Source organism: Mus musculus, chromosome 5 (genome assembly GCF_000001635.26).
Source record: "Mus musculus strain C57BL/6J chromosome 5, GRCm38.p6 C57BL/6J".
NCBI lineage: Eukaryota > Metazoa > Chordata > Mammalia > Rodentia > Muridae > Mus > Mus musculus.
The window spans coordinates 16,297,609-16,321,910 of record NC_000071.6 but is presented as its reverse complement, the minus strand read 5'-3'; the positions used below and the strand labels follow the sequence as shown (position 1 = coordinate 16,321,910).

The following is a 24,302-nucleotide window of genomic DNA, read 5'->3' as shown; positions in this document are numbered from 1 at the left end:
AGTCTTACACTTCTGAGCGTGTCCCCCCCACCCCCCGCACAAGATGTAAAATAAGTTTTATTGTTTAAAAGCTACCAGTCTACACTTTTTTTTTAAATTTTAAGTTTATTTAGTTTGAGAGCTTAAATCCAGAAGTCATGTGAAGTATATGCTGTGCTACTGAAATGGAATTCCAAATCTAAGAACATGTGTGATTTCTTTTTTTTTTTAGAATTATTTTTTTTATTAGGTATTTTCCTCATTTACATTTCCAATGCTATCCAAAAAGTCCCCATACACTCCCCCACCCACTCCCCTACCCACCCACTCCCACTTTTTGGCCCTGGCGTTCCCCTGTACTGGGGCATATAAAGTTTGCAAGTCCAATGGGCCTCTCTTTCCAGTGATGGCCGACTAGGCCATCTTTTGATACATATGCAGCTAGAGTCAAGAGCTCTGGGGTACTGGTTAGTTCATAATGTTGTTCCACCTATAGGGTTGCAGATCCCTTTAGCTCCTTGGGTACTTTCTCTAGCTCCTCCATTGGGGGCCCTGTGATCCATCCAATAGCTGACTGTGAGCATCCACTTCTGTGTTTTCTAGGCCCCGGCATAGTCTCACAAGAGAGAGCTATATCTGGGTCCTTTCAGCAAAATCTTGCTAGTGTATGCAATGGTGTCAGCGTTTGGATGCTGATTATGGGATGGATCCCTGGATATGGTAGTCTTTAGATGGTCCATCCTTTCATCACAGCTCCAAACTTTATCTCTGTAACTCTTTCCATGGGTGTTTTGTTCCCAATTCTAAGAAGGGGCAGTCTATACTTTTTAAAGAAATTTGCCATAGCCATCTGAATGGACTGTAACAAACACATCAGGATATTACAAAATCTTGCACATTTGAAATTTGAGCTTTTGTTACCTGAAAGAATTAAGTAACTGAAATTTTGCTAAAGAAGAATTTAACCATAATGCTAAATTTATTTGATTATTGATTGTTTGGACATCAATTATACATGGTTTTCTATACAATTATTTATTTATCAGATATCATATCTAAAAAACTACTCTGGTTATTTTAATGAGAAGTAAAAACCCATGTAGAAAAATCACAATAGATAATTCACTATTTGTTGAAATGTGGTCATGGAGTGATATTTTTTTAAAATGACAATTCCATAGAAAAAATACACAAAATATTTGTGACTCATTTATTTACTAATATTCTGAAGCAAACCTGTGGAGCTATCTATAAAGTATAAAACTATCTGAGATATTTTGTAATAATATAGTAACAGGAACAAACATTGACTTTGTAACACTTGCATGTGTTATTATTTTACCTTGTTAAATAATTATGAACACTAGAGAGAGAACTTTCTTTCTTTCAAATATATTGATGAATTGCTGGTAAGAGAATTAAGGTAACTTTGACTATCCACTAATATTCTGATCCTTCTTATGTGTTAGATGCTCTCTGGAGCAATGGCCTCTTAGAGCCTTAAATTAGCAAGTGAGATGCATGGGAATGAGGTTCAAACGTGATGATGGCTGTCCTGAGAGAAGTAGGTAAGCTAACTTGGTAAGAGAAAATGAAGAATCCTGTCAGATTTTCATATGTTGTCATCAGTAACCTTATAATCTCTTAACAGAGGCACAGGGTACTGTTCTTTTGTCTTTAATGTTACAATTAGAATTTGCAAGTTACAATCCCATTAACGTTAGTGAGTAATTATATCGACCATTAGTACATAGGAACAAATTAAATACATACCTTTGGCTGAAGATTTGGATGCAATAAGACATAGCCATTAGGATCAATTGCAAAATAGTAGCCATTGGGACAGAGCTGGAAAAACAGTAAAAACGCTTAGAGGTCCCTAGGTCACAATTAGAAATCCACATTAAATATTTTAATGGATATTCAATACAAGTTTTGTAGCACACTGTAGAAACAAAACATGGGCTCTTTACATTTTTAAAATGCTCTTAAACTCTTTTGGGAGATTAGCCACATGCAATTGTGGCTCCTTGTAGTATGTCAATTTCAGCCCCCCAAATTGATTGCAAGCGAATCCCCATGTCCACAGGTAAGACACTGAGGGACCCTGCACCCAGCTGGGCAGGGCAGACAGAGGTGAGACTTGTAGGATGCCCATGGGGGGATTGAAGGAGAAGAAAGAAGAAGATCAACCAAGCCTGGAAAAGGTGAGGAAAGATTCTATGCCTGAGAATGTGTGGGTCAGAGAGCAAAGCTGCCACGTAGGAGCCAGGGAAGAGCGACCCCAAGAGAGACCCCAACTGGTCCAGGGCAGCAAAGATAGAATATAGGATTTAGTAAGTAATAACATGGAATATCAGAGGAGGGTAGGTTAGCAGTGGCACAGTCATTGAGCTGTTTAAGGCATATAAAAATATAAAGGTTATGTGTATGTGTCTTTCATTCAAGAAACATGAACACTGGGGTGGTAGTGACAAACGTGCTGCCACCAAGATCATTTTGAGTAATTAATTGGGTACTGCGCCACAAACATTTGTACTCAAGTGGTTTGTGGCCAAACTGCATAGGCACATACTTTTGAAATAGGAAGCCTTAGTCAAAGAATAATTTGCAGCTTACTGTAAAACGTGGTGTCAATCTCTTGATATCTTCCAGAGACACATCAACGCCCATCACACCAAGAATCAACTGGTTCTAGAAGAAGATGGCAAAGTTAGTGCATTTTATACCAGAATGTGTTCTACAGAAATGTATATTCAGTCTTACACACACACACACACACACACACACACACACACAGAGGAGATGATACTTTTGATGTCAATTTACAAGGACTCTCAGATTTGACTGTTTCCCACAACTTCATCATCCCAGTTACTAACTTATATAAAACATTAATGAGTAAAGCTAAATCACAAAAAAAAATGAAAATTCTATTCAAGAAAAGAAAAGAGTTGCATCAATAATTATGGTCTGCTGCTTTTAACCAATCCTATGCTGAATAAAACCAATAAATAAAAACAATCTCACAGATAAGCCATACTAAAAATTTAAAACATGATAAGGAAGGACATAAATTTTTACAACATTATAAATTTCAGTATTTAGGCCTCATGAATATTTAAGATGTCAATGGTCCTTAAAGTGAAAACCAATGCTTTGTAGAACTTCAGTTGTAAAACGAAGCAGTTAACTGAAATTTATTAAAACTAAACAAACAGGGCTGGAGAGATGGCTCAGTGATTAAGGGCGTGACTGTGATGCCAGAGGTCTCAAGTTCAATTCCCAGGAACCACTTAGTGGCTCACAACCATTGTAATGGGATCCAATGCTCTCTTCTGGTGTGTCTGAGGAAAGCAACAGTGTATTCACATACACTAGATAGATAGATAGATAGATAGATAGATAGATAGATAGATAGATAGATAGAGAAAGAAGTCTTTTTAAAAACTAAACAAACAATGCTTTCGTACAACAGACTTCACTGAACCACAGACTAGAAGTATTTCTTTAATCCACCAATATAGCCTGCATTATATATAACCTGTTAGTAGTAAAAATAATTTCTTTAAACTATGTAACTTTATTTAAATTCAGAAGTATTTAATACATATTAGACATATGTATGAACCACATTCAATAATTAGTGACTACTTTCGAGTAGAGAGCTCCTGTTGCACTGATAATATTACCAGAGCTATAAAAAAAAATGAGTATTTTTTCAGACTAATTTTTTTATTGAGCTGTAAAAAAATTAAGGAAAGGAGGAACCTATCAGATCCTTAGGTTATCATAGAAAACTTTTACTTGAGAATTCAAAAGCAAGGATTCAGAAATCTATCTGCGTCAGACTCAAAGAGAACATGTCTTGGGTTTTTTTTACCCCTGAAGTCCAAAAATAACTGAGGCATATTTTAAAAAGTGGGTTCAGGGCACTACTTTCCACCTATCATGTCATTACTTGCAGTCTGGCTTTCTGTTCCCATCAGGTCACAGTTAGAGTGACTGAAGCCTAACCCTGACTCTAAGGCCACCAGGACTTGACCTTCACTTCCCTTTTCCCAGGTGGTTATCACATGGACAGCTGCTACCACTGACCTCTCGCCTTACAAGACAATTCCATCGTATGCATCTCCTTATAGAAATATCTTATCCACATGGGGCTCCTACGTCACAGCTTATCATTTAGTATTATTAATTTTATCAATGAACTTTTTACCTTCAAGTTTGTCTTATTTTCAGATTGGCCAGTGACGTTGAAGACTGGTAGAGTTCCAGTAATGACAAGTCCCAGTTCCTAAAATAGACAGAGAAAGAAAGGCCAATGAGAGCAACATTTTGCACTTCGTACTACTGCATTAGCCTTTGAAGCTGGAAACTTCACTCTACAATTATCTCACTAAGAGTCACAAAAAGCTTAAAAGTACTTCTGAATATCTTTGAATTTTTTTTTAAAAGAATCAATGAAATTTTCTTAGAATTAAGTACTATTAAAAAAAAGAAAGAAATACTATTAAACAGTTTTGAATTATGCAACATCTAATAAGTATTGAGAAAAAAACTACTTAGGCAAATGTAACTGTGACATTGTAATACTAACGGTCACATTTACATTTCTTCCACAGTGATAGTTCGCTTAATATCAGGCGCCTCCATGTAAGACTAGCATTGAAAGCTAGTTTGCTGAAATTTATTTTCTGTAGCTTCATTCACAAATTTTATGCCCTAAGTCTCAGGTATCATGTTATATCACAAACATCTAGCTGAATGTTATGCTACATAGAAGAAATATACTATTGGGGATACATTGCCAGATAATTCTAGGTGAGTAGGTGTGGTGTTTAACTCTTACTTTTAAATAATCCTCAAATGACTTTTATTTTAACAACTAGACCACAAACTATCTTCTTTGCTCCAAGCACTGTGCACACTTTCTACAGAATACAATGATAAAAAAGTTGGGAGTTCCTGCCTTCTCATTTTGAATATTCCAATCCTTCCTTTCTCCCTTAATATGTGAAGAGTGTCACTTCATTTTCCAATAAAACAATCTCACCATAACACAGCCCGACTTCAGTTTCTTGCCGATAGCCTGGGTCTGCAACGCTGACCCTGTGCTGGTATTATTTCCTCAGTGCACCCAGTGGTCCTAAATTTGAGAATGTACTGTTTCCTGAGGTTTCATCCTCCTTGTGCATCATGGAAACATGACTTGTGCTACCTTCAACTGAACTGTCTCTTTTTCAGCCACCCCCTGCTCTAACTCCAATTGTACAACTTCCTTTTTAAAGTGTCACAGATCTTTGAATTCTTCACATCACAGTAGTTATTAAATTTGTTCTTTAAATACTATATGTTTCCTTCCTGATAAACTGCCGACTTGACTGAAGCGTACTTTGAGTCCCTGGCATGTAGTGATGTGTCTCTTACTTTTCAAACAGTACAAACAATGTTCTCTGACCATCTAACTTACATATTTCCCCCAGCCCCTTTTTAACATCTTGTTTCAGCTTGTAAAGTAGAACACTTAGAATCAGCATTTCCTCCAGATGTTCCTGTTATCAGTGAGAAGCTTGCCAGCAATGCAGACACTCTGCTTGATGAACTTCTGGTCATAGGAAATTCAGCAGGGCCTAACTATAGACTCCTCCTATCATGTTTAGTCTGTGATGGATTTGAACAACTGAAACATCTTGGTCATGGCTAGAGATGACTATGTGACCTTAAGTAAATAAGGAATGTCAAGAAGGAACATTGGACAGTCATTTTCTGTGGCTTGAGGTAAGCAAGCTTCTCTTTATCTTTCTTACCATGCCAGACTGCTGTTAATAGTCCCTATTTTCTCTCTAACTTCCTGTATGTGTTTATTTTTGCAAGTACCAAGTGATAAGTCATTCTAAGGGGTTTGTCCTTTGGGTTCATTACTGCACTCAGAGAAGTAGCAAGGGCATAGAACTGGACTCTATGTAGGGAAAAGGGCATTACTGATTCAGCATTTGTCTTTAGCTCTGTATTTAGACTCTCAAGTATAATTACTTTGATAAGTGACTAAAAAGTCTTCAAATTTAGATTTGGTTTGTGAAACAATCTTAGGTATTGTAAGTTTTAATGAATAGTGCCATAAAGAAAAAAAAATTAAAACAGGATTTTCCAGCTTCTCTCATAATTGACAACTCAGGCTAGATAATTTTGCCCTATGTGGGTCCTATCAGTGATAAAACACTGGCAGCTTTCTGTACCACTTGGTGCTTGACAAAAATGTTCACGTGACATAGATAGGAAAAAAGAACCCCCAGTAGAAAATTACTACTTAAACCATGATAGAATGCTGTTGTAAGATGGTGACTTTGCTATAGACAACCTAACATGTGTATGCTCTCTCACAGCAGGGTTGTGACCTTAGTGAGATACCACCACAAGCCTGTCTGAATCTGAACTCAGAGCCAGGGATTCTACATGAAGATATGTTTATGTGCAGGCTGATTTAAATATGTTGTCAATTTTCTGTGGAGCTACCAAAATATACTTTTGAGTTCATGTAATGTACATGTAGTTAAGAACAAACATCCACTCTAAAAATATATTTTTCAAAATGTTCAAAATATGGAATTTTTGTTGAACTCATATAATGGTCAGTTTTATTTTACATTAAAAAATCAAAACGTTACAGACATTCCCATACGTTCAACATTTTAGATTGGAAAACTGGTATTTTTAGTGGCTCAAGAATGCTCTAAAATTTTACATGTATGATTTTATACTGATGCAGGTCTAGGGTTTTCTAAACACTTTCTAAAAACAGCTGAGAAGGTTTCAAAGGAAGGACGTTTAGGAACGATTCAGTGATGAGAAAATGGAAGATGTCACCAAGAGCGGTGGCAAGTCAGTTGGGTACCCTTGTCATTACAGCTTGGGTTGAGAATCCCATTCCCTTACCAGGGCGTCCAAATACACATTTGTCCATTGAACTTGCTTCGCTTTGTCACCAGCTAAAACCATTGGTCTTCCCAGAACATCTAGATATTCCTATTTATACAAAAGACAGGTTGTAAAACATGAACAAAACAAACAAACAAACACAGACACTATTTTTAACAATAACCTTCAAAAGAAAAGTTGAAAATTGAAAATAATTCTGGAACCAAATTATGAAGAGTATGTTTCTTACTTAGGGTGTTCTACATTTTTGATCTAACTAATTTCTTAACTGGTATAGCTATATACATTGGGTCAATAATATATCTCCTCTTGTTTTATTTTTTCCATCACCAATCAGAACATTGTTTCTAAAAGTACTGCCAATGATAAATGAAATATATTCCTTATGAGTTGCTTGCCACGTTGATCTGAACTATTTAAGGCTCTGTGATTTATGTGTGAAATTGCACAAATTTGAAATGATAAAGCAGCTGCATACTTGCTTTCATATAACAGATTGTTTGGATGAAATTCAAAACTGCATTTAAACATTTCCAAAAAAAAAAAAAGTAAGTGAAACACGTGCCAAGTCCAGACAGCAGAGTCGCATGCACTGCTGTTTTGTCTCAGAAGTCCCTTAGCTCCGCATGCACTGCCATGGAGAACACACTAAGTAAGTTACATTTTAACAACTATTTTGTTCATTTCTCCTGGTGCTCCAAATTGAAGGATGATCTTTAAATCAGAACTTACGAATATTTCAAAATGGTAAATAGTTAACTTAAAGTGGCTGAACTCTACAAAATGCCATGTCACCAGTAGGCTCCCATCTTTCCCCACAAGTGAATGGTGCTGGAAAGGCATCTTACTTTAGGTTTATTTAAGTAAATATGTACATAGACCTGTCCCAACCTGTGGAAAGAACTCACGTCCTATCTTGGGCTTACATCACTCTCCCAGAATAATTACTGTTTAATTATCTGTATGGCTGAGAAAGTCATGCAATTTAGAATGAATTTTAAAAATTACATGAGATTATTACTAAATTTTATTTTTATCTATTTTCTATGACCTTTTTAAAGCCCAAGAATAACAACCTACCTTATACATGTATTTACCTGGGTTTTAAACATTTAAGGATCTAAAACCAATAAATATCACATTAGCCAGCCTTGCATGCAAATGTAAATAACATAAATCATTTTTCTAGTTTTACTTATTTTCTTTAAATTGAACTCATTTAAACCAGGGACATATCTTTTTATTTTCAGGAAAGTAATCTTAAACTTTGAAAAAATTATAAAAGTTTTAAACAACCATACCTGAGTATTGATTCTTATTGCACCAATGGAGGGAATCTCATAATAGTAACCTAAAATGCATATATATTCATAAATATATCATTTATAATACAGGCCCACAAAATAGTAACCTAAAATGCATATATATTCATAAATATATCATTTGTAATACAGGCCAACAAAATAGTTTTCTTGTTTGTTTTTTGGGGGGTTTTGTTTTTGTTTTTGTTTTGTTTTGGAGACAGGGTTTCTCTGTATAGCCTTAGCTGTCCTGGAACTCACTTTGTAGACCAGGCTGGCCTTGAACTCAGAAATCTGCCTGTCTCTGCCTCCCAAGTGCTGGGATTAAAGGCGTGTGCCACCACGCCTGGCCAGTTTTGTTTCTTAAAGGAGGAATCGATAACTTTCATTTTAACTTAAGCACATAAATAAATAATATAAAGTATTTATATTAAGATATAAATATAACTATTATAGTCAGAACAATATTAAGTAATGAATATTGTCAACCACCTTAGAGAATTTATAATAAAATTTGCTATGTTTCTAAAAAGTATAAGATACCTACTGTCCTCTACAAAGCAGCAAGGAAGCTACAGCTATTAAAGTATTTTCACTAGATAAAGTATTTTAAAGGTACAGATAGATACATAATTACTAAATGCATACATTTTCCAAAATACAAGTTTTAAAATGTATCCAGATTTTCTTTTCTGTTGTAAAATAATCAGTTTATTCTTCAAAATACTTCCTTTTTTATGAGTACAAAGAAAATAGTTCACTGCATAAAATTTGAATATTGAGAAAAGTATGAGATGGTTTTCAAAAAGAGTAATTCAGTCAGTCAAAGGAAAAAATATGCACAAATCTGCTATATGTCGTTAAGCATCATTCCCTCTTTCACCAGTTCACAATATTAGGATCAGATGTTCGAGTGTATTCTAACGCAGCGTTAATCTCAGAGTCAGTCCTATGCTCTTTTCTTTAGAAAGCAAGTTCTGAATCTAATTCTTATTACATACCTTTAAAAGTTTCTACTTTACATTATTTTAAATGTGAGTAAAGATATAATGATAGTTTTCAAAGTATTTTATCTTCTAAGAAAATATGCTCAAGAGTAACATATCTGTTACCTTTATTTTCACAAGCCATCCACTGAATAGGTCCTCTGTCATAATTATGTTGACCGACGGAAAATGTAAACACACGGACCTAAAAATGTTGAAAGTCCGAGTGAGTAAAACCCAACTGAACAGCAAAACAGATTGCCGAAGCAGACACAATTAAAAGCTCAATCAGGCAGTGAAATTAATAAAACAAGACACACACTGAAACTGTGGAAGACCTGAGGAGGCAGTAACAGGAAACTATACATCCACCCTGAGCACAGATTCCCAACACCTCAGTGGTTTTAGCATCATGCCATCCCTCACGCATCAAATCTCCAAGCTCAGTGCATGGACAGCGATGGTGATCTCCTTGGTGACCAGCTCCTCCTGCAGGGGCAACTCAAGTCTGTTTCCACCGGTTAAACATATCACCCGCCCATCAATCACAGTCGAAACATTTCTCTATCACATAGGCAGGTGGTGATGCAGAGTTTGAGATATCCGAGACTGCGATTTCCTGTCACTTATTTACTGGAAAAGATGGCTGACTTATGCGGCTATTTGTTTTGCTTCTTTCATAACTCTGTGGGATGGCCATTGTGTGTACATGGTGAGAAGGTGTGTCATGTACCTGTGTGCACATCCGAACAGTGGCCAGAAGTTGGTATCAAACGTCTTCTTTAGTTCTCCACCTTCATTTTAGTGATGGGGGTCTCTCCCTGAACCTGAAGTTCACTGATTCACTAGACTGACTGACTGTTCATCACCTCCCCCCACCCCTGCCCCAAGAAATCCTTCCTCCTTCTCCTCCTCCTCCTCCTCCTCCTCCTCCTCTTCCTCTTCCTCCTCCTCTTCCTCCTCCTCCTCCTCCTCTTCCTCCTCTTCTTCCTCCTCTTCCTCCTCCTCTTCCTCCTCCTCCTCCTCCTCCCCCCAAGCCTGCGGTTACCTGCAGGTACCTGTTACCCCCTGCTTTTTAGCAGGCACTAGGTATCTGAACTCAGATCCTCATGTTTAATCTTGAGACATGACCAAAATGGAGCCATCTCGGCAGCTCTGACACACAGTTTCTTTTCTGTTTTGTTTGGCACAAGGTCTTGAGCACAAATCGCAAAATACTTATTTTCACACATCTTTCTTCCTCCTACTGGTCTAGGCCATAGATGTTATAACACTCTGTGCTGTAAAATGCATGCCTTGGACGGTGCTGTTTCATATGTGACATTTTATCTGAGCCACAGTCATCCAAGTTTGCTTCAGCTAGCAATGTGTAGATATCATATGGTGGATACACCTGTTTACTCTGTTCATTTAGAGACAAAACTATACTACATAACCTAGTCTGGTCTCAGATTTGCCATGGTCCTGTCTCAGTTTCAAGTCTTTAAGTGCTGCCTCAGTTTCAAGGTCCTGTGTCAAGTCTTGTCCATTGATTCCTGGCTTGCTGAATTTTAATCACTTAAAAATTATATGGCCTAGATATGGCCTAGATAAGGCCTAGAAGAGACAAGCGCCCTCTCCCTCTTGCCTGATCTTACTCCCTTCAGAGAAACAAACAGTACTTCAGTTTCTTCACATTTTCAACTGGGTCATTTATGGGGCTGTCCATATATTTCAAAATGTTGCTACTTAGTCAGTTGATTTAATTCTAAGGGAAATATTTTTATAAGGCTGAACACCCTAAGTAATAATGCAGTTTAAATGGTGTACCCTAAGGAATGTGCACTTAGACATGTCCTTCATAATGTTAGAAGGCATGGCTCACAGATTCAATTAAAGCACAGCTGTCTCTAGTTCTTGTTACCACAACACAATTATGGTAAAATATTTTCCATAAGATACTGCTCAGTGCAAGTGAATTATATTTCTAATAACAGGGGGACTATACTTACAGCCACACTGCGTGATTATTTTGACTGATGTTATCACTTAAGCAGTGCAAATAAACATTTAACTTCTTTTTTAAAAAAAGGAAGAGAAAAGTGTTTCTTTGCCTTATTTGTTTCACTAGTGCCAGGTTCACCTGACTTCCACGCAGGGCTCCTGGCTCAGAACGATGGACTTGGGGATCAGGGTGTAGAAGAGTGCGTTCTGTCACAGTTGGTCGTTTTAAAGCACTCTGAGCTCCTCCTTACCTCACTTTTCTTTGTTGAATCTAGGGCTTGCTGACTTGAATGGAAGCTGCATTAATAGTTGCATCATTGCATATTATAAATATTAAGTTTCTGCAACTTCTTTTTCAATTGTTTTTCCAGCTGCAGAAATGCACAATAGTGCCATGTTTTTCCAGAATATTTTCAATGGTAACTAAAATGTCGAGAATTACAAAGTCAACTTCTGAGTAATTTATGAGGCTGGCTTATCACTATGATATTTATAAAATCTATTATACCCAAGATGTTTATTTTATTTTACTTAATTTAATGGAGACAATGCACAATATATGTATACCAACCGAATAACAACACAATCATCTTATCATTTTTAAAATTACATACTTAAGTGAGAAAAATTTTGTCACTCAAAACTTAGTTTGTGACACATGCTTCACATTACAATGAAATATCAATATAAAAGTTATTGCATTCTGAGGTCAAACTATTTTCCATAAGATAGTGTTCAGTGCAAAATCGTTGCAGTATTTGTCTTTTTAAATATACTTTCCACAATTATGTCAGGAGAATTCTGATTTTATGAATGTTAAACTTGACACATTATAACACCCAATGGTAACAATGGTGATCTTGGTGCCGCACTGGTTCTATTCAGAATTTCAGGCTTCACCCATTGCTTCCTATACTGCAGTGCTGCCACCCAGTGGCGCCATCTAGGAACTAACTCTGAAATCTGGAGCAGCCCAAACTGAGTGTACAGCTTTAGGTTTTCTACGTTTTCTTGATATAATAATTACAACATTCCCCACTTCTTGTTTCTCCCTCCAAACCATCCCATATACCCCAGTTCTACTCGTTTGAAATTAATGGCTTCTTTTTAAATACATGCATATATTCCTATAGTGAAATATAGGCATGTGTGTATATATGTACATACATATATTCCTATATATAACCTGCTAAGTCAGTATAATGTTACTTGCATGTATGGTTTCCGCATCTTTAAATTCATGATTATTGAGAAATGAAGTGACAATGTAAACTTCAAGGCAAGTAAGGCCTGTATATATTCCAGGCCTGTACATATTCTGAATATGTAGTCAGGAGTTAATGGCTTTGTCTGAACCCCCAGGCAAATTCACCACATTCTACTGTGCCTATACTGTGTCAGGCCAGCTTTTGTGCAGGGTAAGTTCTTTGCCTCATGCTAGGAGAGCATTTATAATCATATGGTCAATCCATGTAATTAGCAGATACACAGTGGGAAATTTCAAAGTGAAACCTACTGATTAAAAATCAGTTAAATATTCCTCAACCCGTGTTACCCAAATATACCTTACTGGGCCATATTGCAGACCTAGAGAGTCATAAATGGCTTCACAGAGATTTGTCATGTTGGAGCCCCAAAATTATCTGAGAAAATGACATGGAATAAAAAAAATCCAGGTTAAATAACAGTTCTGAGTTGGTAACACCTTAACATCTATTGTAGTGTTTTCATATAAGTGTACAGATTTGTTATATTAAGAAAGAGTGCAGAGTTGAGTGCCTTCTGCTCTCCAGAGGGACTGAACACCAGGCTTGCTGTTATTTTTCATATACGTCAGTTTAGTAAACTGTGTGAAGAATGGAGCTAAACGACACCAGTTTGCATCATATGTTTTGTAAGTTGGGCCTTTTCTAGTGTGTTAAATTAATATCATTATTTTTCATTGCATAGAATCTTTCTAGTTTAATAAGAACTTTGAGCAAACATAAGCATCTTTCATTTATTTGCATAATTCGTGACTCAGACATAGGTAGTAAGCAAAGGAGTATCAGTGTAAGGAACATAGTAAGATGAAACAAGCTGAAAATGGGTTGTATTATTTGTAAATTTATTTATTTTACTTTCAATTGTTTAGAAATCTATGTCTTTGGGAAGGTGGCCTGGCTTGCTTAGCAACTGAAGTTGTTTGCATTCCCCAGGAACCATCCTGGGAAGTGAAGCCCCTGGAACTCATGGACTGTAGAAAAGGAGACTTGACGTCACAAATTTTTCCTCTACTTTCCACACATATGTTGTGTGCCATGATTCACAGGTCAATCTGCATATGTGAACTTATATGATAGAAAAGAAATCTAAATTTAAAATTTTATTTCTTTGAACAGAATATTAAATTCCAATAATTCATAGTTGATTGCAAACTTAGAATACTAGATTCAAAAAAAGCAGCAAATTTAGCTTTTTAAATATAATGATGAGCTCAGTGGCATAGTGTTTGCCCGGCATGTAAGAGACCTTGGGTTCAATCTTGAGTACTGTGAAAAATAGATAAATATATGCTAAAGTATATTCCACCACTTCATAATTTTATTCCAAAGTTCTCATTTTTGCTAAAAGATTTTGTACAATTTTCTGCCTTGTTTGTTGAAATCTAAAATACTTTTCTTCAATTAAGAGTTCTCTAAATCTACAGGGTCAGCTTTGTAACACCACGTGAATTTGTTTCCCAGCAGAACCCAGTTACTGGAAACTGTCACCTCAACAATTATCAGTTACCCAGAGTTCAAGTTTAATTTACAATAGGCAAGTCTCCAAAGAATAATGGGAATGAGTCTATGAAGAAAGCAAGCCAGTAAAACTAAAATAAAAACCTTGAGCTAGTCATACATTTGAGAAAAGTGATGTCAGAGATGGGTTTTACAAGTCCACTCTGGGAACTGACATTTGGGATTAGGCCTATCAAAATACTAGACTGGACTGAAAACCTTTAGGAAAATATTCTACAGTGGTTTCCACAAGTCATACACATATTTAAATATAGAGCCTTTAAACAGCCCACATGTCTAGTTCTATAACATGAGACAATAAATAAAAGTCCAAATTCATGTTCACAGTTAATTTATTTCCTAAAACCCCAGGATCTGAAAGGTATTTGTAGCCTGCACAGCTCTGATGATGTATCTTGACTACAGCTTCACTACAGATGTAAGGAGCATCCCTTCGGATGGTGATGTCAGGTTGTCTGTGTAGGAGGGAGAGTCCAGTGTGGGCAAGTGGTTAGCTTCAAGGCTGGCTAGAGGAAAGGCACTGACAGAAGTCCAGCCAGGAACAGTCTGTCTGAGCCTGTCCAATTTAGATTTTAGGAATTTGAGTTCTTGACTCTTATTACTTATCTGACTTTCAACAAATTTTTTGATGTCTCTTATTTTGGCTTTCGTGTTTCAACAATGTGGCAACAAAGACAATGGTGATGCTACTTTGATCCTTTGAGTGTTCCAACTATGAATAAGAAACTAAATGTAAAGTCTTTATAACATATAAAAATCAGAACCTGTGTAAAGCTTACCTGTAGTACTAAAGATGGTGATGACTGCACCATTAGCTTAGAGCATGGTAGACAGAGAGTCTAACAATTCACTTTCTGTATCAGGCCATGAGCCTTTCCTGTATCAGGAAACTGAAATGGCTAAAAATAACACCTTTCTAGAGGAGCAGGTTTGGACATCGATTTAGTCTACACAGCAGCAGACTTTAATGCTAAGGAGCTAATGCCATCTATATGCCGTGTGTCTACATATGTTCAACCCACTTTAGTTCCAAAGATCTAAGAGGAACAACAATATAACTCATGCCTGCTGAATCTGACCGAGTCATTAACATAAAGCAATTGCTTAAAAAGGAAAACAACATGTGAGTGTCACAAAGCTTTCACATGCACCGTCTTAAAAATAGGATAATGTTTCTCTTATGTATCTTGCAGATGTGTGGACAGTGGAGATCCATGCTGTGGGATCATACTGGAGTCCTGCTAACTGTTGTAATGAATCACTTTCATGTTATTGGATTATAAAGAGGACTTTCAGTCCCTCTTTCCCCACAATACATGTCTTCTATTTTATAAAGCAGGATGAAGCTTATGGTACAAGGGGTTTCCAAGCAATCTGCAGTCCTGTAAAGATTATCACCAGCTGACTTCAGAATGCAAGATAGAGGGTGATTCTGATCTCATACTCTTCTTGGATAATTAAAAGTACTTTGCCAACACTAATGATGAGATGTTAAAAGAACCTTGTGTATTGGACAGATGGGGGTAAAAAGCACCATCAAGACAAATCATATGGACTTCCCTACCTTCAAGAAAGGTACATGAGGGACTGCAAGAACACTTTTACTATAAGCTCCAATCATATATATGGGAAAATATTATTTAAACAGTCATCTGGTGCAATGGAAACAAACAGAAAGAAGTTCTTTTAACACAGTGCCAAAGGATGCTCAGGCAAACGGACCACTCGAGAGAGGCTGGGCAGAGATCCCTCTGAGAGACATAATATATGAAACTGAGTTTAAATCAAAACAAAAGGCAGCCATGGAAACAGGCAAACCAATAGCCTTTCCTAGCAATGTTTCATGCATGAAAGATTCCAGGTTGACATAATATAATTATGACTAAGGCATAGTTCAAGTGCTCTCTGTGTATCTAAAGTTTATATAATATTATATTATGTACTTGGTACTTAAGGTGATAATTTAATGCTTCATGATATATATTTACTTAAAATCTGCAAAATGCACTAAGGTGATATACCTCAAATCTGAACAAAATGTACCTGGAAAGTATTTTATTAGTGTAGAGGATAAACTGTCAATCTTAATTTTATTTTAAGAGAAATAAAAGTGAAGCAAATGGGTTTAGAGACAAAACTATATACACATATTCCAACACACACCTGCACAAAACATTCCACTTAAATTGGTAATTTCTCCATAGAGTACGTCAGGACTGCATTGTTTCAACTGCATCCCGACTCTAGCATAAACCATGTTGGGATTTATAAACAAAGGTATACGGCTCTTATTCAAAAGTTTAACTCTAAGAAATGGTTGAAAGTGCAGAAGTCTCCAAAATAAAAGGTTTTAGAAGCACAAGGTAATTGGCAAATGACATTCAATATTTTAAAGCTAAGCAGCCTTCATTGTTGATGTCAGAACAATTCCTTACAAAGGCTAGAATTTTGTCTGATGGAGGAGGGTACAAAGAAAGCAGAGAATAAAATAAATTAGTCTTGTAAAATTTCCTCCTGTCAATGAAAACAAAGTCAGTTTTTACTGTAAACCTCAGTGCACCTTCAGTCATTTGTGACTTGGTGCAGACTTTTGCAGACAACGGAGACTGCCTTTCTACTTGGCAGGACAGGAAAGAGTTCATCATATCGAAAAGCAAGCCCCTAAAAAGTTTTATAAGAATGGATATTACTAAGTGATTCTGACATTAGCTGAACACTCCTTAGTTTGAAAATTATTTCACACTCCCATTTTTTTTTTTTGGGCTCGGTACTTTGAAATGTTCATTATAATAATTTTGCTTGCCTTCTTTTTAAAATTAAATTCTGAAAATTAAGTGAAGTTGGAGAGAGTCATTTTTCACTTAGAGGGGAAGTGTGCACTGCTAACGAAGCAATCGTTGCCATCCTACAGAAAAGCAAATATGTTTGATTTTACTAGTCCTGGGAATTATCTTTCAACTGTAAGTCTGGTTTGCCTTTCCTTTACTCATTTGTGTGTTCTCGATAATGGAGCTCATTTTAGTTTTGGCACCAATTTTAAGGAGGCTTCATACACATGGGTGAGCCCTAAGGAATGTCCCTGCTTCAGGTAAAGATTAGAAAATGAGTGTGTTTTAATTTGGAACAGCTGTTGCAGGAGATTAACATGGATTCAGTTTTAAATCTCTGCCTATCTCTAATCAGGTAGATTGATTCCCAAGAGTAGTGCATTCCAGAAAAAAAAAAAAAAAAAACCCAAACATTTTGTTCTAATTCTCAAAGTTTTTGGCTTCATTAAAGTGTGCTGTGTATACACAGGCTAATTCATGAGCTGCCCAGACATCTTATCACACCTACCTGGGCTGGCTTGAGTCTTCTAGATGGGAACTGAACGCATATAGAGCATTCACTAAGCATGTGCACAGCACAGCTCTTGGAGGGAAAAGTGCAAGAAAGATAGCAATTTTCAGAGATATTTTTTAAAAGTCACAATTTTTTAAGATCTGATTACTTTTATATGTTTAAGTTATTTTATATTGTTGTGGTTAAAAACATCCTGTATGTGATATACCCTCATATATGTTTAAGGAGACACATACAAGCTCATGTTTAGGTCATCCTGTTAGTGAGATTTTATGGGTGTAGCTTCTGACATTACTTTTTTTTGTTTGTTTCTTTTGGTTTTTTGTTTTTGTTTTGTTTTGTTTTGTTTTTGAGACAGGGTTTCTCTGTGTAGCCCTGGCAGTCCTGAAACTCACTTTGTAGACCAGGCTGTCCTCGAACTCAGAAATCCGCCTGCCTCTGCCTCCCACGTGCTGGGATTAAGGGCATGCGCCACCACCGCCCGGCTAGCTTCTGACATTACTTGAAGGCACAATCTTACAGCAAGTGCCTTGATCTACTTGTTCTTACAGTCTTTGGACTCCTATTCCACAAGGTATCCTGAGGGGGTAGGATTATATTATAATCTCAAAACACAAAAGAAGTAATAAAAAAGTATCTAAAACAAAGTCATGGTTTTTTACAGTTACAATGCCATAAGACAGCTCCCTGGAGTCATCTTGCAAAACTGAAACTGTGTGTGCAGACTGAAAATAAGATGTTTATCTGTCCCTCATTTTCAGTCTCTGGCAACTTCATGATCCTATGAACTTGACTATGCTGATAGCTCATGTATATGGAAACATGATATTCATTTATTTGTATGTGTGTATATGAAGAGTTTATTTTGCTGAGAGTGATATCTAAGTTCAACTATGTCACATACTACAGACTTTTGTTAAAGATAATTAACATTTTCTAGCATGTGTGTGGCATGGTTTACTTACCTATTTGCCAACAGATGATTGGCTTGTCCCTATAGCCTACGTTTAGAGTAGTCCTACGATCCATATGAGTTTCATATGTGAGCCCTTACATCTGTCTTCATCACCTCCCCTCCCTCCAAGCCTTCCTGTCTGTGTGGGCACCCATTCCTTCTAAAACTCATGGGTTCAAATCCATTAATTATAATTGTCACATGCATACATTTATAAATACAACCAGCTGACTAAATTTGATCTTGCTCTTTCTTTGTGATTAGTGTTGACCTCTTGGGGTAGGTTAACCTCTCCAGGGTTCATACCTGGAGTGAAAAGACTGATTCTCCCTCTCTGCAACCATCAATTGCCACATGGTAAACTTTTCTTAAATATATGCAAAAACATGTGTATGTGTCTCAAATACCTTTAAACCATTCATTGGAGCTACTGCTGAGCCACATTTTCCCAAAAAGTAAAACTGTCCATCAGAAAGAAAACAAAAGCCAGGTAAGGTCACACACACCTACAGTAGCAGCTCTCTGGAGGCTAAGGAGGGATATAGCTTTCATTAGGATACATTTATAAATTTTTAAAGCACAGGATAGACATGGTATCTTACCCATGACTTTTAAGATAATCATTTCGAATTTTAGGAAAACAGGTTGAAAATCAGTAAGAAAACAGATAAGGACTCTCAATAAGATTCATGGGTGAGCAGTTATAGTATTACGAGGTTGTAGCGATACAGTAATAATCTCTCTACAGCATGACCCTGTAACTGCCCTGCATTGCCCATGAAGTGCTGCAAACCTGAAAAGGAACATATTCTGAATGTAAAACATTGATATTCATTTTCTCCATGGCTTTTGGGATACAGCCGCCATCCATGGAATTCATTTTCAAGCAGGCTGCATGTTTTTGCTGTTGTAAATTATTTCACATTTAAAAAAAATATCACTGCAGATGTTTCTTGGTACATTTAGAATTTGAATCTTCCTATTAGTTTCAATGATTAGGAGACATCGCTCACACTCTTATTTCTCTCTTTTGATAATATAAGAATAATATAAGAATCAAATGGAACCTATAAATCTACAATATATGACTAATATATTCATTACTTTGTGCTTGGTTGCCTGAAAAAAAAGTCTTTTTCCATCAGTAATACAATTTTGTAACATTTTGGAGAAAAAAAGTTCTCCTTACCACCACCTTTCTGAAAACTACATATTAAAGTTAAAATATTAGAAAAGAACACTCACTTTTTTGTCTTTATTGTATTTGGCAAATATCTCCTGGGCTCTCTCTTCTCCTCCATCCGTGAATAACATGATAATCTTATTGCAATTAGCTCTGGAAACATTATACTATTTAAAAAATATGCATATATGTAAATTATTCAGAATAAAAGTTAGGAAAAGAAAACAGATATGAAAAAACATGCACATATTATGCCCAATAAATAAAATGTCTGCTCAGTAGTGTGTTCTAAAAATAGGTTTGATGATCAGGCAAGGGGTAGCCTTTATTACTTAGCTACCCAAAGATCTTACCACCTCCTTTCTTTTAAACCTTCTTTCATCAAATGTAACTCCATCAGTGACATCTTCCCAGACTACTATGTTTTAAACTATAATATGCTCCAGATTATATTTTCTTTATAACACCTTTTTTTAAAATTTGGTAACCCTCCGCATTTTGTTTGTTTAGTGTTAGTTTTTCCATAGGAAACAAGCCCCATACACGTAAGGGCCTCTAGACATTGTCTGGCTCATAACAATAACTGTTTAGTAACTGATTAGAGTTTGGACTTTGTATGAGTAAATGTTTCTTCTACCTGCTTTTATAATTTTATAGCAGAAGCAACAAATAACATTAACCTGACTTACACTTTGCGTATCAACTTTTCCGTTCATTTCCAGACAACCCTTCTCTCTGTTCTTCCCTCCTGGGTCATTCGCCTTACATTTTGGAGATGACAGGATTCCTGAGAAGATTCCTGGACGCTGCGACCTACTCCCTGATCATCCTCCCCATCTCTGTCCTCTCTTGACCTGCCACACAGATTCTAATCCTGCAAGACTCATTTCCAGCAATAAATCGTCTTAACCTTTAAGGTCTTGCAAAGAACTGAGCATAAAATAATGAATTAGCATCAAAGGGCGATTAAAACGAACAATTAACTTAGCGAGTTGGACTTCTTGGAGGTATCAAACTATAATCTTAGCTTTTCTGCTGTTATGGAATGTGTTTGCTTAAATGATGAAAAAATGAACTGCACTAACTTGTGAATGCTCAGCTTCTTTGAAAACGTCAACCTTTTCGCTTAAGCCTATCTAAAAGAAGTATATGAGCCTACCGTGTAATCTAAAATTTTCTAAAGGCCTACTAAAGCAGAGTAATAAGTTAATTCTAAGCATGGAGTTCATTTAAATTAACCACTCAAAGTGCTACCACTTAAACATGAAATCACTATAAAATTGGTGAGAAAATATATATTATGTTCTTCTACCAATGACCTCAGACATCACTGTGAAATTTGATACAATTCACATAGGCAGGCAATCGGATAAAGTCCTTGAGCAGCTCCTGGTATTGAGATCTCCAGCTTCGGCCTTTAAATGAGCAATTATCTTTTAATATCAACAATCCTTTTTAGTGCTCTAGTCTACCAAAGGCCGGTACTCTCACTTTTCAAGGAAGATAAAGCCCATCTTTTTGGGACAAAAATTAATGAAGACATTTTCCTATATTGATAACAAGATCCTGCTTGCCATTACCCCAGCACATTGACAAGCCAATGAAAACACTGGCATTAAAAGCTTCCAGTAAACCTACAGTAACCCAAGCATCGACTAACAAACACACACACCTGCCACGTCTACCATTGCCTAACACACACACCTGCCACCTCTACCACTGACACACATACACACACACACATGCTACCTCTACCACTGATACACACACACACCTGCCACCTCTACCATTGCCTAACACACACACCTGCCACCTCTACCACTGACACACATACACACACACACCTGCCATCTCTACCACTGATACACACACACCTGCCACCTCTACCACTGACACACACACACACACACACACACACACACCTGCCACCTCTACCATTGACTAACACACACACCTCCCACCTCTACCACTGACACACACACACATCTGCCACCTCTACCATTGACTAACACACACACCTGCCACCTCTACCACTGACACACACACACATACACTTGCCACCTCTACCATTGACTAACACACATACCTGCCACCTCTACCATTGACTAACACACACACCTGCCACCTCTACCACTGGCACACACACACACCTGCCACCTCTACCATTGACTAACACACATACCTGCCACCTCTACCATTGACTAACACACACACCTGCCACCTCTACCACTGGCACACACACACACCTGCCATCTCTACCATGGCTCACTGAACAGTGAAACATAACCTGTCCGCAAATTTCAATGGTGGGCAGTCATTTTTATAAGAATGTCTAAGAAACAGACAAAATAAAATTACCTATTGATACTTACATTAAGTAGCTGTTCGAAGGCAAAGCTAAAGCCTTTCTTGTAATCTGTGATCCCCTTTGCTGTAATGTTATTCACGGCATCTTTCAACACCTTCTTATTTCTTACATTCGCTTGAACCAGGTGCTGGAAACAGCTTACATCCTGAGCGTTGCTGTTAAACTGCAATGAGTAAAAAGAAAACAGGAAAATGAACACTGAAACCAGCTGCACAATTTTCACTAAACGTCAACTGCATGCATCACAAGCCAGCTGCACTGTTTCCCCTTTGAAAAGAAAAATAAAATCCTAAGTAACAAAGGCGTGCTATGGACCAAGTGGTGGACTTTTCCTACTATAAGCATTCCGTTCTCTAAACCCAATAAATAATTTGGGGATTTGATTTGTAAGAGGGCCTTTCTGGTGTTCACATATTCAGAATCAAGAAATGATATGCTTGCTCAGGACACAGAGAGAAAGTCAGAAAATTTTAACTGTTACTCACCAGAAAGGGCTCGTAAGGGACAATATGAACATATGCAGTTTTGAAATTACACAGTCTTTCATTGGGAACTAAACACAGGAGATCCTCTAAGAGAACTGAGAGCAGAGAAAGCCTTTTAGGACTAGTACCCCTCAGAGATCACACAAATCGGGTGCTGGAGAAACAGGAAGGCAAAATGGACAAGCATAACATTATAAGTATGGATGGGTGTTGAGCGTAAAAAGCCCTGGTCCATGGATGCTTGTCTAGAAAGGAGTGACATTATCAACAGGGGGTGTTCTCTAACTCTATGGGTAGGTTACAAATGGTTATACATTATATAAATAAGTAACTATAGAATGCTTTTCTCATTCTAACCATAATCATAAGATGCAGTGCGATGCTCACCTGTCAAGGAAACATTTCATATCAATTAAGAATGACAACACATAACTATGCACTCGGGCATAAAGAAAATTTTACACATACAAAGCCACACATATGCCATATATTTGTAAACAAATGCTTATAAAGTGTTTACTATGAGCTAAAAATAGAAACTACTTCTTTGCAAATGTCCTACAAGTCAGGCATTTGCATTGTTCTCTTGTGATCCTTGAGGAAACTTGCCTGCAGATTTTAGATAACTTATCTTTAAAACGTGCAGAGAGTGGGAGACCTTGGGAAACTCAGCCCTTTCTGGGATGTATCCATCCAATCCCTCCATTCAGGGTTCAGGGATTCAGAAAGAGTGAAAGAGCCAGAGGCAGCAGAAAGCACAAAGAAAACAAGGCCTTCTAGACAGCAAGACCAACCTACCAATGTATTCAGAGTCTGTGACAGCATGCATAGAGCCTACATGGGCCTGTACAAGACGGGGTCCTAAAGGTAAAAGGGGAGTGGACACATAGCCTCATCTCGAACACAGAAGCTATCTCTGGTTGACAGCCAGTCCCAAATGAAAAAGAAAGTTTTAACCAAGGGAGTCTCACTGGGAAGACAACTAAGGGTAGGTCACATGGCTAAAAGTAGATAGACAACACAAAGCAAACAGCAGCATCTTTGGAGTTTGTCTTATAATGTTATGTCAGGCTATGTATTATTTATTATTATTATTATTATTATTATTATTTTATGGCTTCTAGTCTTGTGTTTTTATGGGATCCCTGTCTGCATGAGTGTGTGTGTGAGTCTCTGTGCCTGTAATGTGTTTCTCTGGCTCTTATTCTTTTATGTTTTGTCCTCTTTAAATTGTTTGCTTTTATTTTAATTTATTTTTATTATTCCTTAGAGGCTGGTTTATTTTCTAATGAGAGATAGACAGAGGGTAGATCTGGATGAGACAGGACAAGGGGAGGAATTAGGAGGCACTGGGGGTAATAATCATAATACACTGTATGAAAAAAAAATCTACTTTCAGATAACTTGTGCCTGGATACCTAACTAGTAGGTGGCGAGAGTCAGCACTCAAGCTGACTGTTCCTTCAATAATCCCAAACTGCTTCTCAATATCTAAGATTAATGGTGCCTAGCTTACTGAAGCACAGACTATCATGTTCTGAGACACAACGCTGCAAGAAGAGTTTTTAATTTGGAAAGTGGACAGTGGAAGAAATTCTCTTGAGAAATGACATTTTGTGGGGCATATATTTCAAAGAAATGTTAGTGACGAGCATGGAAAAGAATATCCCAGGCACACAGAACATGTGTGGAGTTCTGGATTTGGACCATGGGGAGCAAGTGGTCCAGGGGCACGAAGAAGAGTTTAGCTTTGCAGTACATGAGGATCGATCGAGGACACCAGGTCAGAGGAGCAGCTGGGGCTGGATCATATGGCATCTTAGATATACAGCAGGAAGCGGGAATTCACTGTGCCAGATGTTAAGTAGGTGCAGTCCTTTATGCCCAATGCAGAATAATGTTTGTAGTATTTGAGAGGCCATCTGCCCACTCTTGGGAAAAGGAACTGAAGAATGAGGGCTCAGAGGCTGCTGACGTCACCTGGTTGACAGTCCTTAT

General features: G+C 37.2%; 1 protein-coding gene across 10 annotated transcripts in view; it reads right to left on the bottom strand.

Annotated features, from left to right (window-relative positions):
- Positions 1-24,302, bottom strand: part of Cacna2d1 (calcium channel, voltage-dependent, alpha2/delta subunit 1) — a 440,248-nt gene that overhangs the window by 52,601 nt on the left and 363,345 nt on the right. For 9 of the 10 annotated variants that reach the window (XM_011249744.3, XM_006535619.4, XM_030254085.1 and 6 more), the window contains 8 exons: positions 21,824-21,982; positions 19,514-19,618; positions 9,332-9,410; positions 8,220-8,269; positions 6,916-7,005; positions 4,199-4,276; positions 2,599-2,673; positions 1,753-1,827 (listed from right to left, as the gene is read on the bottom strand). In XM_011249744.3, coding sequence (XP_011248046.1) covers positions 1,753-1,827; positions 2,599-2,673; positions 4,199-4,276; positions 6,916-7,005; positions 8,220-8,269; positions 9,332-9,410; positions 19,514-19,618; positions 21,824-21,982 — 711 coding nt within the window. Of the gene's footprint in view, positions 1-1,752; positions 1,828-2,598; positions 2,674-4,198; positions 4,277-6,915; positions 7,006-8,219; positions 8,270-9,331; positions 9,411-19,513; positions 19,619-21,823; positions 21,983-24,302 lie in introns of those variants that run through there. The other variant, XM_017320631.1, reaches the window with a different exon arrangement.